Source organism: Bidens hawaiensis, unplaced genomic scaffold (genome assembly GCF_021521415.1).
Source record: "Bidens hawaiensis isolate Kalapana, Puna unplaced genomic scaffold, B.hawaiensis_p1.1 tig00002442_1, whole genome shotgun sequence".
In the NCBI taxonomy this organism is placed as follows: domain Eukaryota; kingdom Viridiplantae; phylum Streptophyta; class Magnoliopsida; order Asterales; family Asteraceae; genus Bidens; species Bidens hawaiensis.
Window position 1 is genome coordinate 474,887 of NW_027491135.1, and position 17,445 is coordinate 492,331.

General features: G+C 32.6%; 1 protein-coding gene across 1 annotated transcript; it reads right to left on the bottom strand.

Annotated features, from left to right (window-relative positions):
* Nucleotides 1-13,444: 13,444 nt before the first annotated feature.
* Nucleotides 13,445-15,154, bottom strand: LOC143619451 (rhamnogalacturonan I rhamnosyltransferase 1-like). The gene is made up of 9 exons (XM_077091381.1): nucleotides 15,059-15,154; nucleotides 14,910-14,977; nucleotides 14,348-14,436; nucleotides 14,095-14,260; nucleotides 13,953-14,022; nucleotides 13,824-13,876; nucleotides 13,746-13,757; nucleotides 13,602-13,616; nucleotides 13,445-13,537 (listed from the first exon to the last, which is right to left on the bottom strand). The coding sequence occupies exons 2-9, from the start codon at nucleotides 14,919-14,921 to the stop codon at nucleotides 13,445-13,447; spliced, it is 510 nt and encodes a 169-aa protein (XP_076947496.1). The 5' UTR covers nucleotides 14,922-14,977; nucleotides 15,059-15,154.
* Between the last annotated feature and the right edge of the window lie 2,291 nt (nucleotides 15,155-17,445).

Below are 17,445 nucleotides of genomic sequence, written 5' to 3' on the forward strand. Positions count from 1 at the left end.
TGTTGTCTGATGACGAAGGAGAAGGTATTATATTAATGCTTTAGATATTGTTCATATATTTAATAAAAGAAGTATATTGTCAACATCTTTTCAGACCAACTAATAACTATATTTATGAACTTTATATTTGTAGGTTGTACATAGCAACTTTGTAATGCTTAGATGTTAGTAATTATTAAACATGTTGTTATTTTAAGTTTAATTTAATTGAATATTGTGTTGTTTTTATAACTTTTCAGGTTATTAGGAAATGGGAGTTTATGTTGGTATAACTTTTGAAGACTTTGATGATGTTTTAATATCAAAGAACATGGTTAGTATTTTTGTTAATCTCTTTTGGTTGTTTTGTTTCAGTTAACTTATTATAATTTTGAAGTTTGAATCTTAAGACAATGTAATTTTATAATACTTTGGTAACAAATATGAACAAGTAGTATGTTAACCTAAATCTATGTTTAAATTGATTTTTTGTAGTAACATGTTATTCCAACCGCGTGTCACGCGGGTCTATACCCTAGTTAAATAATATTTCAGTATCTCTCATCTCTTAATATTAAATTGTAAACTAATCACAACCACAAAAAACCATTCATTTAAGTAAATGTGTGGTTACAGTTGAGTTCTCAAAGTTCTTAACATTCAAAAAGTTCTCAAAATATCCCTCTTATATATAGGTTTAAGTTTAAGAGAGAAATGAAATTATTGCAAGAAATGCAAGAAATGAAAATTAGCCACTAGTTTTATTTTAGGTCTTAAAAGCTTAAATATAAATGAAAAAGATATAAATGCAACAATAAATGCACACACTCTCTCCAGTTAATACAACTCATATAACCATAATAAATATGTCTCTAATTAATATATCTACATAATTTAACTATAATAATTAAAAAGATAAAAAGATTAATTTAGTTTATAATTTATTTACATCATCTTCATTTTATCTAACAAAAATACAATTTATTCATATACTAGTTCTTTATATTAAAAAAAAACAATTCCTTTCCCCTCAATTTATTAGCATATATCAACGCATAATTTTTAACAATAAATATTAAAACATAATATACTTTTTGTCAATTGATATATCTTGAAAAACAATTGTCATAAATAATAAAAAAAATGTCATACAAATGTGTCCATTATATATAAACAATAAATATACAACCTACACAAAATTATATAACATACAGTTGTTTTGAGAAATAAAAACGTACAACATACAAAAAAGCATACAACTTACATATTAAATTCGACATCAACAATTATATAAACTACACAAATGTACACATATCTTACACGTGTGTAGGTTATATGTTTTTTCGTATGTAGGTTATGTTTTCTTATTCTTAGAACAAGTGTGGGTTATATGTTATTGTGTAGGTTGTATATTTCACATTTAATGCAAACATATATAAGATAGGTTTTTGTATTATTCATCACAATGTAACTACGTGTTGATGGATACTGATAAGTTGAGTTGGAAGAAATTGGTTTTAAGTAGAATTTTTTTTAATGTATGAATAAATTGTATTTGTGTAGGATGAAATTTTCGTGTGTAGGTTATATGTTTTTCATGTGTACGTTATATGTTTTCATGTGCAAGTGTATTTTATTGATGATGAATTTTGTATGTAGGTTATATGTTTTCTTATTCTCAGAACAAGTGTAGGCTATATATTTTTGTGTAGGTTGTATTTTTTTTTGTTGATATTTAATGCTAACACATGTAAAATAGTTTTTTGTATTATTGATGTGTTGTAAAACACACTTACTTTTCGTATCATTTTATCATGTTTTAAGTACTTAATTATTTAATTATTAAGAGTTATAGCTTATTTTTGCTTGATTTTACAAAGTTGGATTGATTACTTGTGGGTTTTGTGTTTTAAGGAAAAAAGAGTAAAGTTTGGATACTCCAAGTGCTTATTTGATCAAGTTTGAATACTACAACTCAAGGTCCGACCCAAGCCCACGAGTTAGAATCCTTTCTTGCATAATATATTAATTAAATAAAAAAAAAGAAAACCCTAAGCTGCCCTAAGTTCCGTTCGGATTCAGCAAGGAGGAAAAGAAGAAAAAAAGTTGGTGACGGCTTTGTTGGTGGCTAGAAGAAGAAGAAGGAGATTAAAGAGAACTTGGTACAGCAGCTACGGGTCTTAATAACCGTTTGTTTCAGCCATATATCTTAAGTAATCACTCATAAACTTTGTGTTTTTGTTCAAGATACTTAACTAGTTAATTTGATCGTTTACTTTGGATTGTTTTGCAAGTAACTTGAAGATTGACTTGTGTTTGATTGTTATTGAATCTTGAATGAGTTTACTTATGTTTATATTGTTGTTTATGATGTTTAACTTAGTTATTAGCTGTTGTCCAAAGTTAATGTTAGGCTAAAGTAGTTAGTTCTACCTAGGTTAGATGATTATTGTTAGGTTTTAGTAAGTAAATTGGATTGTTGATGATCATGACTTGAATTGTTAATGAAAAGTTTGGTTTAATATTGAATTAGGTTGTGTTTAGTGGCTGTGTTTTGATTAATAATACTCAGTTACCTCTTGCTTTGATTGATTGCATCGGTTTTGGTTAATTTTAGCTTGTTTGAACTCTTTACTTTGTGTTTAGAGATTGTTTGTGGGGTGATCAACCATAGGGTTTAGTTGGGTATATTAATTATTTAAAATCAGCGGGTAGCACCTTACTAGAGACCGAGAGGTGATAGGAAGTAGGTTCGTCTCATAGCTTTTACTTGTTAGGATTAGGATCGCGCGAGAGCGGGTTCGATTCTTGTCGGGTTTGGGGTTGTGAGCGATTAGTTGACCTAGTTTAAGTTAAACTAAATTGTTCCTCTATTCTTGGTTGCGTAGTATTGTTCTCCATTAGGGTAGTGTGTCGGTAAGGCCGAGAGGAGAGTCGACATTAGAGCACTTTAACAGTTCGTTACCCGGTTTTGTTCTTAAAATCAATTAAGGGTAGGTTAGGGTTTGTTAGTGAGACCGAGAGGTGATCTAGCTTTCTTGAGTGAACCTTAGTTGTGTCATCCTTAGGAACCGGTGTTGTGAGATTCTACAATCCATTAGCTTATTATACCTTCAATAGGATTCTTACCTAGGTAGACGTTGTCTCCATTGATAAATCTTATTCTCAAAGTTTCGTCTAGTCTTCTTAAGTTAAGTCTTTTAAGTTAATTAAAGCAAGTTAGGTTAAATAGTTAATAATATAAAAATCATTTAAAAAATGTTATTCTTAGGTGAGTCTTAGTTAGGGTTAAGTATTAAGTACGTTTTCACGTGTCCTTGTGTTCTGTAAGTTTTCACGTGTCATTGTGTTCGATACTCGGACTTCCTTAGGTCTATACTATTAGTGATCGGTACACTTGCCGGTTGTGTGTGGATTCGTTTGGATTCTTGTTTTATAAATTTAAAGCTTAGTTGTGAGTCATTTAAAAAGGTCATTCATTAAACACACATCAATTATTTATCACAATTTAACTATGTGTTGATGGATATTTATATATTGAGTTGGAAGAAATTTGGATAGAAAAGAAATTTTAACGTATGAATAAATTTGTACTTGTGTAGGATAAAAATTTGAATAGAAAATAAATGCATTCTTAATATTTTTCAATTATAGTAATTTGATTAGTTATATTAATTGAATAAATATAGTAATTGAAGAGAGAGATGCATTTATAGTTTCTTAATTAATCTTGAAGCTTTTAAAACCTAAAATAAAACTAGCGGCTCATATTCATTTCTCACATTTCTCGCAGTAATTTCATTTCTCTCATGAAGCATCCCCCTTATATATATATATGTGTGTGTGTGTAGGGGGGGGATGGTTGAGGAGAGAAATAAAATTAGTACGAGAAAATGCGAGAAATCAATCTGAACCATAGATTACATGTAATCAATGGTACATGATAAAAGTGGCATAGTTGTAATTACCAACACAATATTAAAACACGTTTTTTAAGCGAAAAAGATAGTTTAGTCTTTTGGTGTAACATCAATTAAATCAAATGTAAATTATCAACAGGAGTTCCCTTTTTTATGCCTCAATCAACTCTTATCATCATCCTCCAAAATATCTTGCCAAAGAACTTCGATTGTCAAAAACTTCAAGTTTTAGGATATTAACTCATATGGAACGAATTGATATCAGAAAGTATTCATCTTCATTGTCATCATCAAAAAAAAATTTGGGGATTTTTCTAGGTCTTCTATCATAGCTATACGATCAATGATATCAAGATTAGTTAATTTCTCTAGGTTTTTGTTGAATCGAAGGCCCATATAATCAGAGACATTATTTTCGTACCTACATTCTTACTGTTTTCTTATTATTGATCATTAATGTATAAATTTTGGGGAGAGTGGGCCTTTATAGAATGACCAGATTATTGATTTCATATACTCCTACATTTTACTACATTATTTTTGTGGATTATTAATACTCCTTTAGGATGAAAGAGTGTATAAGTTGTTAATTTTGTACTTACAAACAATTTTGTTGTGTAGGATGTATACTTGTTATATAACTAATGATTATGAAACATTTTAGTTGATGATTATAGATATCTGAGGCTATATCATCTATATTATACTTGTTGTGTAGAAGATTCAGTTGTTCAGGATATAATGTTTTATTTGTAGCCTATAATGTTTGTAGTGTATGATGATTATGGTTGTGAAAGAATTAAGCATGATTCAATGTGTGACAGATTTATGGTGTGTAGGAAACTTGTTTGTGGAGTTACTGGTGTATAGTATGTTCGTTGTGTATGATGTAATTTTGTGTGTATATGTTAGAGGTAGATATCTTTGACTATTGTGTTGGATTTGAGGTTCATTGGTGAAGGACATTATATTTAATGTGTAGGCTTGTAGGTTGTTCCTACAATATAAGTAGCAATTCCTACAGTGTAACATAAATTTTCCTACACTGCAACTTGTGCATTCCAAAAATTTAAAGTAGCAATTGCTATAGTTGCGGCCAGGAATTTACTTTGTATGTGTGTGACAGACTGATAATGGAACTTGAATGTGATACTTGTCCACTTAAAATGTACGATAAAATTCACAGTGTAGGATATAAACTAGATGGTATCTAGTTTGTTAACTATGTTTGTAAAAAAAAAAAGTTGGATTTTTTGCAAGACTTCATTTGTTATACATTATGTAGCTTAATTTGTTTATTATGTGAACGTAACTTATGGGTTGGGTATGGTATTGGTGGTATCTTTTTTATATTATAATTATTTTTGCAATGGTATAATATGTAATTGTGCAGCTTTTAATATGTATATGATGTGTGTAGAAACATTGTATTCTATTTTTTATTGTTTATAGTATGAAGGTCACTATGAAGGGAAAGTGGTTATTGTGTAAGGATGTAGGTAACTGTATCTGGTGTAGGCAATAGTTTTTAGTGCGGTAGGAAAGTTTGTATGTTGTGCAGGTTAATTTGGTTTGATGTGTAGGATAACTTGGTATATATTTTGTTGTGGGGAGAACTTGGTTTATTTTAAGGCCCTGAACCTGGTAGCCTTATTTTAACGTCGGATTTACTCATAAACACCGTCCTTACGATCAGAGTTAATTAAAATTTTCGCGAAAACGTTAACTTAAATCCTTTGTTACAAAATATTAATTTTTTTTTTGATACCATAACACAAAACATTATATTTAAAATATCATTTCTTCCATCTTCAGATGCTAGCCGTTCAATCCATGACATGTGCCATCTCATGCTAACTCTTTATCTGATCACCTGCGTGCATACTAAAAGTTAGCTATGCTAAGTGAATTCTAGTTAATCAAGCAACTTACCATACAACCACTACATGCATTCATATACGTATCCGAAGACACATAGTCCACTGTCTGACCTGTTCACCTTACCACTTAACCACTTAACTACCCCTAACCACTTAGCCACTTGTTTACGGAAGCACATAGAGACTTGCTCTACCATGTGCTCACGTTATGCCACTTAACAACGAAGGCACGTATAGGCTTACCCTACCACACACTCACGTTATGCCACTTAATAACGAAGACACGTATAGGCTTACCCTATCACATACTATCGTCATGCCACTAACACCCTTACTAGAACCTTGCTACTTCTATCACACCCTACCTCTGCTTGTCTACCAAATACTTTATATCATTACATCATTTACATAATAACCAAGTTACATCACAACATTTACACACGCTAATAACCACTTGGGGATCATTCCCGAATGACGGTACGCGCAATATCCGAAGATCGTTCGCACACCAACAGACATCCATTCATAACATATATAAATATATCGCATCAAACATTATAGCATACACTTACCACTTAAGGTAAGTGTATTCACCCTTCACATCGAGTATGCACACAGCCCCGAAAAATTAACAAGAAACTGGGGCTAGAAACTCACCTAAACTTGGTTACTTCTTCCTTTAATGGTTACTCCTTTCTTTGGCTGTGAACGGCCAACTGTATAACAATTACGCGCATTGATTACTATCACTTTCCATATCGCGTTTCTAGTTTAATTATTACCCTCAACGAACGGGGGTCCGGGGGCAGCGTGGTTCTATGTGTGGCAGCCCCTAGCAGGGTCCAAGGGGCAGAGCCCTTGGCTGGGGTCGAGCTGCCAGGTCAGCTTGAAAACATTTTATTTCTATTAACCGTCTTATCACATTTTCCATTAGGATTTGAAATTATTATTTTATTCTCTAACTCATTCCTCATAACGAATTAAGTCTAATTCGTTATCTGAACGTAGCCTGATTCGTTATCTAATTCGTTAGTCTGGTTCGTTAACGATTAAGTCTAATTCGTTATCTAATTTATATATGTGGGTCATGGGCTTGAGCCCATGGTCCATCTTCCCTCATTTCTAACCCAAGTCCATTACCCATATTACTTAACCCAACATAAGCCCAACTCATAATAACTCCCACTTTATTTTATTATTTTCCCACTAACCGGAGTAATCTTCCTCACCAACAATAAATAATATAATTAATATTATTTTAGAAATTTCGGGATGTTACATTTATGGTGTATATTAATATTATTGTATAAAGAAGTCATCGGTGCATGGCATTAAGATCATTCGATCGTTAATTATGTTTTTCTATTTTGATTTTGTTTTGTCAACAAAACGAGCAACGTTTGACATTTAATGCTAGGTTGATCTTTTTATTAAGTCCCTACTTATATATGCTAATATTTTATTCAAACACTTTTCCGCAACGCAATTAAACTTTGATGAATTGACAAAAGCGGTACGGCTTTGGGTCATACATTCATGCCTTTGAGGCCGGTTGTTACATCGAAGATTCTGCTTTTGAAACTTAACACGAAAAGATTTTAGATTTTAGATGTTCTGAGTTCATAACAAATGTTTGATTGATCATGGAGTATTCAATTAATAGCAAACTTGTTCAGCGGTTTTAACTTGTTTGTTTAACGTAATTAATGTTTTGTTGAAGCTAAAATAGTTGGTTATGTATTAAGGAATGGCTATTGAAATTTAGATAAGTTTAAAAATTTTGTTATGTCGAAACATTTGTTTAATGTCATGGATCGATTTATTTTAATGATACAAAGTAGTCACCATGGTATGTGTGTAAAGAAAATTGAATTTATGGGTTGTTGTAGTATAACAAGTCATATTTTTGGGTTGGAACATTAATTAAGATCGGTTAATATAATCAGCATTATTCTAGTAGTTAAGTTATTGCAAAAAAAAGGTAGATCATGCAGCTTAAATAATATTTATATCTTAAAATTCTCTTCCTAGAGTTACTAAAAGAAAATTTTGGACACATAATGATTAGGAAAACAAACAAATAAATAAATAAAAAGAAATATAGATCTGTAACTATTTCACGATTAATGTTAGTTGTCAAAAATAAATCTTAATGGGTTTACTAATGTACCCTTATATTTAGAAAACAGAAAATAAAATGGAAAAATGTGATTGGTTAAAAGTATTTCCCACAATAATTTCTTTTCTCTCCTGAAATTAAGCATATATATATATATACAGAGAGAGAGAGAGAGAGAGAGAGAGAGAGAGAGAGAATAGTTATAATAAGAAGTAGATTTTTCTTAAGAAGTGTAGGAAGTGTATTTTCACCATTAGATCAAATAAAACACACCACACAATAAATACACCATAACTAATATAAAACACATCGCACAATAAACACACTTTTCATATCCACCATCGTATCAACATATCTAACGCATCAAATTACTTTTTACACTTCTTAGTCACACTCCATTTCTTATTATAAACCAACCATGTATATATATATTTACATATTCTAATAAAGTAAAGTAATTGTAGACACATGTTAGTTTGTGGTTAATCCTCACAATATTTTTCCTTCAAAAACTAATATATGTCATAGGTTAATAATTATTCACTGGTTAAAATTTGATTGTTACTAGTTAGTAATATATTTCACAACATACTTATCATGGAAATATTGCCTCGGGTTTTTTGTGGAACTTAAATTTGATTGTTACTGGTTAAAATTGGTAAATAGATCTTTTTCTACAAATTAACTACATTTGGCTTAAATTTGTTACGGGTAAAAAATGGATAAACTGAATATTTTTTAAAATTTGAGAATGCAAATGAAAATGCAACTAGATTTATCGTCAAACTTGTTACGGGTTCAAAATTTTGACTTGAAAAATGTAAAACAATTGACGGTAAAATTTTAAATGTATTGGGTTTCGAATATATGTTTAAGGACATTTTTGTAAATAGTTAAAAGATTCAGGTTTTTATACATTGAATATTTTTCCCATAACTATTAAAATTTAAGAAAAAATAATAAGCACTTCCGACATGCCACCTCCAAGCATATCAATGTTTCTAGCTTTTATCAAATTAGAAACATTTATGTCTGCATTGACTTTTTCTTGAATAGTGATAAAAATGTTGTATGTGAAATATGTTATACAAAATTATGCTCAAGTGAAACAAAACATTCATAAAATTGAACGGTTAACCTGTCATTATTTTTTTTTCAATTGGCAAAGTCGAGAAGCCCATCAAACTTATCAAAATTATTTTTAATGTGTAGCTTAAAACTATTATTGTATAACAAGTATTCTCCGAAATTGGTTCATTACCAATTTATTTTTTCAGTTATACATATATGACACTGAGAATAAATTTCAATAGATGAGGTGTTCGTGAGTATCTTTTTGCACGTGCATTATTTATTTTTTATTAAGTTCATTTTTTTTGGAAAAAATCATTTTGTGATTTAAATAAAAGAGTGAACTATGGTTTTTGTCCCTATGATTTGTCCAAATATGCGGTTTTAATCCAACAACTTCAAATTTGTGATTTTCGTCCATGTGGTTTCATTTCACTTGCAATTAAACCCAACCTCACTAACTCATTAAGTCTGTCCGTTAAGCGTGCCCATCACGTGAGGGGCAATTTTGTCATTTTTCTCCCAAATACTCCTCAGTCTCTCACGTGAGGGGGCTTGTGAATTAGGGTTGAGGTTTATTTGGGGAGAAAAAAGACAAAACAGCCCCTCACGTGAACGGTCAGACTTAACCGGGGTTAGTGAGACCGGGTTTAACTGCAAGTGAAATGAAACCACATGGACGAAAATGACTAATTTGAAACTTTTAGACTAAAATCACATATTTAGACAAACCACACGGAGGAGAACCGCAATTTACTCTAAACAAAATCAATTTATGTATAATGATACAAACATAGATGTAATACATTTTTCCCATATATATTATGTATTTATTTATTTGTAACTTAATTATTTAGATCATTCCATGTATTATACGGACTCTAAAACTAGCATATATATATATATTAAGATTCCAATAAGATCAAAATTTGATAAGTATACATCCACCGTGTGAATCACATGCATGCATTGTTTTTATTTTTTTGACAAACACATCTCATAATTCACCCTTCTACTCTTATGTCTAGTTGATCACATTATTAATTAGGGGTGAGTAAATTAACCGTCATAACACTAAACATGTTAAACCATAATTAACCCTCAAAACTGAACCGATTTTAGCCGATAACCAACATAACCTATCGGTCGGTTTAGTGAACTTTTGAAAACCATCAAATATGGGTCGATTTTGGTTAAAGATAATTTCAAACACGCTATAACCAAACTGCCCAATTTATTTAACTATAAAGTGAGATGTATGTATAGGTAGATTGTAACATCCCGAAATTTCTAAAATAATATTTAATATATTATTTGCGTCGGGTGAATTAATTGAGTTAGTGGATTAATAATAATAATAATAAATATAAAAGGATGATTAGGCTAATTAAAGGAAATTAATTATGGACCAAAAAGGAAATATAGGCTTTGAGTCCATGGGCTTAAGGGAGTATAAATACCCCTTAAACCCTAATCCTTTCCATTTCCATCCATATTTTCCATCTTATTCTCTCCACACCATAATACACACATATAAACACCACCATATGCGGCCGTGAGTAAGAGGAAGATCAAAGACCAAAATCCGAGCCTAGATTCTTGTAAAGCTTGTATATTTAGGCAAGATACAAGATAAGTTCATCACCAAGATAACCGCGTGACCTAACGAAAACGTAAAGGTACGTTCTTGACCTTAAAGTTTACGTTTTCATGAACGATTTGTTATGAAACTTAACCCTAGAGTAGATCAGGTCTAGATGTTCCATAAAGTTGCAAACTTGATGATAAAAGTGGACTTAATCTATTCATTAGCTAAGGATCTAGCTAAAATGGGTTTAAAACCGATAAAGCTTTAAGCTTTAGGCGTAAAACGGGATAAAAGTTTAAACTTTATACCTAAAAAAGGGTTGGATCTTGATAAGGAAATACTAACGGATGTAAAACGGTTAGGATGAGTAGCAAAGGTGGCTAGAACCAATGATATGAACCATAAAACAGTTAACTAAGCTAAGAAATAAATGAAAAAGATAGAAAAATGAGAACTGGAGGCATCAGACATGGGTTTTCGGTTAAACTGAGTTTTCGGTCGAGATCTCGGTCAAACCCGGGTTCTCGGTCAACCAAGGTTCTCAGTCAACAAAGGTTCTCGGTCAACCAAGGTTCTCGGTCATGAGTTGGGTTCTCTGCCTTGGGTTCTTGGCCACACAGTTCTCTGTTGGGCCTTCGGCCTGAGTCCAGTTGGGCCTGACTTAACTAAGTCCACAAATGTTAAGCCCATATCTAATAAAAAGCAAACTGCCCCATTATCTTAGGCTTAGCAAATAAACCAAACTTAGAAAATAACTTAAAATGTTAATGGAAATTGTGTTAAGGCAGTTAATGAAAATAAAATTTTTCCAAGCTGACCTGGCAACTTAACCCCAGCCAGGGGCTCTGCCCCTTGGACCCCACTAGGGGTTGCCGCCCCTAGAACCCCGCTGCCAAGGGCGCTGCCCCCCGGACACCCGTTCGTTAAGGGAAATAATTAAACTAAAAACGTGATATGGGTAGTGATAGTTAAATTGATACGTGTAATTTTTATACAGTTAGTCGTGCACAGCTCAAGAAAAGGATAGCCATAAACGGTGAACGTAACCGCCTTCAGGTGAGTTTCTAGCCCCTTTCCTTGTTATGTTTTCGGGGTTGTGTGCATACTCGATGTGATTAGTTAATACACTTACCTCAAGTGGTAAGTGTATGCCATATATGATATATGTGATAGATATGAATGATTGCTTGTCGATACGCGAACGATCTTCGGATATTGCGCGTACCGTCAGGTTGTAAATAAAGGTTTGAATATTATATATGGATGATGTATGATCGTTATGAATGAATGCTTGTCGGGGCGTGAACGATCTTCGGATATTGCACGTACCAACAAGGAGTATGATTGTTAAGTGAATGATGTGAAGAACGCCTAGAGTGTTCTTATGCTATGAAGTAATTGTTGTAACAGGAATGGCAAATGAGTTCTACGTCTGACGTAGTAAGTTAGGATGGCAAATCCCTCTAACTTCCTTTGGATATAGACTTGGCATGTGATGGCGTAGTTAAGGACTGCGGGCCTTATACGTGTTATAGGTAATAGATGAGAACGTAGTTAAGGACTGTGGACCTTATACGTACTTCAGATAGGAGCCAGCATAGGAAAGGACTGTGGACCTTATACGTGCTGTAATTGTATTGTGGTAGCATAGGGAAGGACTGTGGACCTTGTATGTGCTATGAATTAGGTTGCAACATAGGGAAGGACGGTGGACCTTGTACGTGTTGTTAATGTAGGACGGTATAGGGAAGGACTGCGGACCTTGTACGTACCATAAATGGTGAGCATAGGTAAGGACTGCGGACTGTGAACGTACTCTCGGTTGACTAAGGTATGTATGTATGTATGTATGTATGTATTTATGTATGTATGTATGTATGTATGTATGTATGTATGTATGTATGTATGTATGTATGTATGTACGATAGAAGGGTAATTGGTTAAGTATGAATATGTATCTTCAGATATGCAAGTATGCATGATATGTGTATGTATTGTATGTCGCCTGATTAACTAGAACTCACTCAGCGTAGCTGACTTTTAGTATGCACGCAGGTGAATATGATTAATGAGCAAGCACGAGGTGGGCGCATGGCATGGATTGAACAGCTGGCATCTGAGGATGGAAGAAACAATGTTTTAAATGTAAAGTTTTATGTTATGGTGTTAAAGAAAAGACTAAAGTTTTGTATTAAAGGATTAAAGTTAACGTTTCCGCGAAAGTTTTAATTAACTCTGATTTGTAAGAACTGTGTTTATGTGTAAATCCAATGTTAAAGTAGGGCTACCGGGTTCGGGGCCTTACATAGATGAATTAAAGGCTTAGTTGATGTGTCTGCATTGTTACTAAATCATAAACAAATATATCCGAGTTGTTAGAAAATGATGTATGAATTTTATAAAATTATAAACAAATTTATCAAAACTAGAAAGTACTTACTCATAACTTTCTCGATCTCTTTCCTATCTTATCGATCTCTCACTACTAGATAATAGTCCTTTAATGACGCGTTATGCGCGTCATTAAAGAGGTAGATGACACGATATCTCGCGTCAAGGAAGGCCATATCATAAAGAAACAATGACGTAAATTTGTGTGTCATCCTTTTATGACATTCATTTATGACAAGCATTATTGACATCTTTTTTCCGACACGCGTTTGCGTGTCTTGGTTTCAAGTATTATAAAAAAGAATGTTTTTGACATATTTATAATTTCAACATTAAATAATGACAATTAGCGAGCGTCTCATAATAAAACTAAAATTCATAAATAGCAAAATAATCCATTTCATATAATATTTCAGCATACTAACAAAGATTCAAAATTCGACCATTCTTCACAATATTTCAAACTTTAACATTTCATTAACATCGATACGAACATTCACTGGTAAATAAAGGATGTCACAAAAGTCGACCATTCTTCACGAATTCCATCAATATCAGCATCCGTGTATTCATTATTCCCTCCTCCAACCTAAGAAAAAATTTAGATTAGTTAAACCTAAAGTTCAAATGATTTGAAGATTTATTTATCTCACCCGTTTGACTTTTAACTGTCAAATAGTCATCGTAACATAGATTCATATAATGAGGGTAAAACTACTATTTCAATATGGAATTAAATGCTCACCCTAGTGTTGACCCAATTGAGTTTTACCCTCGATCCACTTTGTGTACCGTACAAGTTCATTGCACTACAAAAATGTTAAGAAATATATCAAATACTAAAACATACTGTTTCCATAAATTTTATAACTTACCCATTGAAAAGGCCCGTTTTGTCTCAAAAGATTAACTACACGTTTACCCAATTCTTCAATTTGAGTAGTGAATCTCAAAGCATTGAAATTTACTCGGCACCTAAGTTTTTGAAGGTCAAGGGGTTTGACCATTGTTCGCAAGCCGAGCATTGGTTCGGTTCAAGTGCACAACTTTGTACTTTTGAATCAGAGGAAGAATCTGTTTTCATCGTGTTCAAACACTATCAAATACAAAAAACTCACTTTTTAAAAATAATATTAAAAAAAGTACATGATTATGATAATAAGAAATATCAGACCAACTAACGGGAGGCATCGTATGCACAATTCCTAACTCAACTCTCTTTTTAAGCCTTGGAGGAAGCTGTTTAAGTATCTGGACTTCATCTCTCAAGGATGTAATGAAATGATCAACATCAAATATATCCTTAAACTCACTGCTACTCACAAATCACAATAATCAAAATCACGTGATCGTAAAGCATAAAAAAAAATAAACTTCTGCATTCTGCATAGTAGCATACCTTGGATCAGCCCATAAAGAAGTCTTGTCCAGCTCAGGAACTATCAAAGTAACATTTAAATATCTAGCAATCGCAACCATATCACAAATCTGCATGATAAAACCAGTCAATATTGTAATTAGCGGTGTGAATTTATGACACGACACGACCTCGCACGAAATTCACAGGTTGACCCGTTTAACCCTTTTATTTTTTAATTTAGCTTTTAATATGTTTTATATAATAAATCAAACTGGTTGGGTATCTAATATCAAAATCACGCCGTTCCAAAAAAAAAAAACCTAATATGAAAATTCAAATTTAAAAAGAAACTGCCATGTAATGTTATAATTAAAATGCAATCGTTTTACGTAAACTTGTATTTTTTGTTCTAAAAATGTAAATTTACAGTATAAATATGAGAAAAAATAATAAAAACTTAAAAAACTTTCGGTTCGTGTTCGGTTCAACCAGAGAATATGCGTGTAGTGTTCAGGTTCACGTGCTGACACGACACGTTTAACACCCCTAAATGCAATAAATTTGCTTGATAACAAGCACTAGCTACAACGATAACACTCACAACAGACCGCATTTGATTAAGTCCTCTACTACACGAAACCACCAAGTAACCATTATTCTTGTAAACCCCTACATTAACCCACAACATCAATTTCAATATCAACTTCATAACCATTAAACAATATTCATAACCAGAAACGAAAAACTCACTTTTCGGTGGAAGAACTTTAACCGGAACATCCGACACCAACTTAACATCCAAAACAGCAGCATCATGAGTAGTAAAACAAGAAGGTCAGCCTTTCAAAACCCTAGGTCCCCAAGAATCCCCAATTGCACCATATACTAAAACATATTGTTTCCATAATTTGTATAATTTTAATTCACTGCCTTTTATTTTAATACACCATATTTTGACCCGTTTGACCAGTTTCACTTTAAGTTCCTATTTTGACCCGCTTAATTTTAATTCACTGCCTTTCATTTTTATACACCATATTTTGACCCGTTTTACCAGTTTCACTTTAAGTTCCTATTTTGACCGGTTTAATTTTAATTCACTGCCTAAACCGCTTAATTCACTATGTTTTGACCCGATTCATTTTAATACACCATATTTTGACCCATTTCATTTTAATTCACTATATTTTGACCAATTTCATTTTTGACCCGTTTCAGTTCAACACACCATATGTTAACCCGTTTCTTTTAAATACATCATATTTTAACCCGTTTCGTTTTAATTCACCATATTTGATCCGTTTCGTTTTAATTCACCATATTTTGACCTGTTTAGTTTCAATTCATTATATTTTGACCCGTTTACATATCAATGCATTATATTTGACCCGTTGAAAGTTTAACTAGTTCGCTAATCAGTTCGTTATAACAGCTGATTCGTTTTATTTAATTCGTTGTGTGATTCGTGTGACTTGCCTCCAACTTGGGATTTGTGTCCTAACAACCTTTGCCACGTGGCATAAGGTGTCAGAGTTTGTTACAAACGGTTGTAACAACCTGATTCGTTATAATAGATTCGCTATCAACTGTAGCTGATTCGTTATCTTATTTCGCTAAGCATTCCTTAGTGATTCGTTACTGATTATCATCTGATTCGCTAAGCTAATCCTTTGTGATTCGTTAAACTAATCCTTTGTGATTCGTTTGATCAATTCTTTAAGTTGACTTGTCATTCGTTATCTGTTTCGCCATTTGGTTGATTCGTTAACCTTATTTGTGATTCGTTAACTTTCAATCTTAACTTTGTTAAGACTTGATTCGCTACACTATTCACAGTTCGCTATAATTGTTCATTGATTCGTTAATCTAATTCACTATTTGATTAGTTAAACACTTAAAGTTTTCAAAAATGGCTGGTGTGTATGCATTAGCGTCTCAAAACATGTTGATGCAACAAATGTTGCAACTTGATACCGAGATAGGTTCACATTCTAAGTGTCCAAGATTGACGAAGTTCAGTGACTTTGCCAACTGGGAACCTCGGTTTCGTGCACATTTGGGATCTGTTCATCCTGATTGCTCTTACTGTCTTGATGAAGTTTACATGGCACCAATTATTGGTGATGAACTATTGGGTATACTCCTAAAGCTGTTTCTCAATACTCACAAGAAAAGAAGAAAGCTTTAGAAATCGAGATAAAAGCCTATTCTACTCTAACTATGGCATTACCAGAAAATATCTTTCATCAAGTTGGTAGTATCAAGAGATGTGCGTCTTTATTTCAACATCTGCGTATGAGAAGTATGGGAAACACAGCTGAGAGTAAGAAAGTGATGCTCAAGTTTCAGTTTTGAAACTTTAATTTATTGAAGGGAGAAACAGTTGAAGAGATGACTACTAGATTTAGTCATTTAATTGCTGAAATGGACAAGATGAAATTGGAGATTTCTGAGAGGGATAAAATTAACACTATTAAGAGTGTGCTTCCAAGTTCTTACTCAACATTTCTAATGGTCTTGAAAGAAAATGACTATTTCTTGATTGAAGACTTGATGGCATTTGAATTTTTACAAAAGATCGAAGCTAGAGAGTATGATCTTAAGTGTCAAAAATCCACCAAAGAAAATCAAGATCCAGCTTTCTATGGTGGAAGTATGCCTCTTAGTTCAACGATCTCTCCAATCACTGCTTTTCTTACTCGTGCTGCAAGTGAACAAGAATCAACTATGGTTAATGATCCAAAAGTTTGTTTTTACTCTGCTGGTAATTCGGGTTGTTCTGGAAGTTCAACTAATACAAATCCATTTGCTACACCACCTAGTGTTAATATGAAGGAAGCTGAGCAAAACTTTGCTTTTCTGACGGCTTTTATGTCTTCATATTAAAAATTAGTGAGTAGTAAGATTGCCACAAGTGATTTAACAGATTAGGACTATGATCAGATAGATCCAGATGATCTAGAAATCATGGATTTAAAATGGAACATGGCTATAATCGTCCGTAAAGTTAAAAGATTCATGCAGAGAACTGGAAAAGATCTTCCAGCTTTAAACAAGAAGTTGGGTTTTGACAAATTAAAAGTAAAGTGTTATAATTGTCAAGAATTTGGGCATTTCGCAAAGGAATGTGACAAACA

Excerpts from the sequence above, each read along its gene's own strand:
- LOC143619451 (XM_077091381.1), bottom strand. Across the intron at positions 14,261-14,347 it reads TCTTTATGGGCTGATCCAAG|TGAGTTTAAGGATATATTTG; the intron begins GTATGCTACTAT and ends TGTGAGTAGCAG. Across the intron at positions 14,023-14,094 it reads TTTCTTATTATCATAATCAT|ATTCTTCCTCTGATTCAAAA; the intron begins GTACTTTTTTTA and ends CGATGAAAACAG.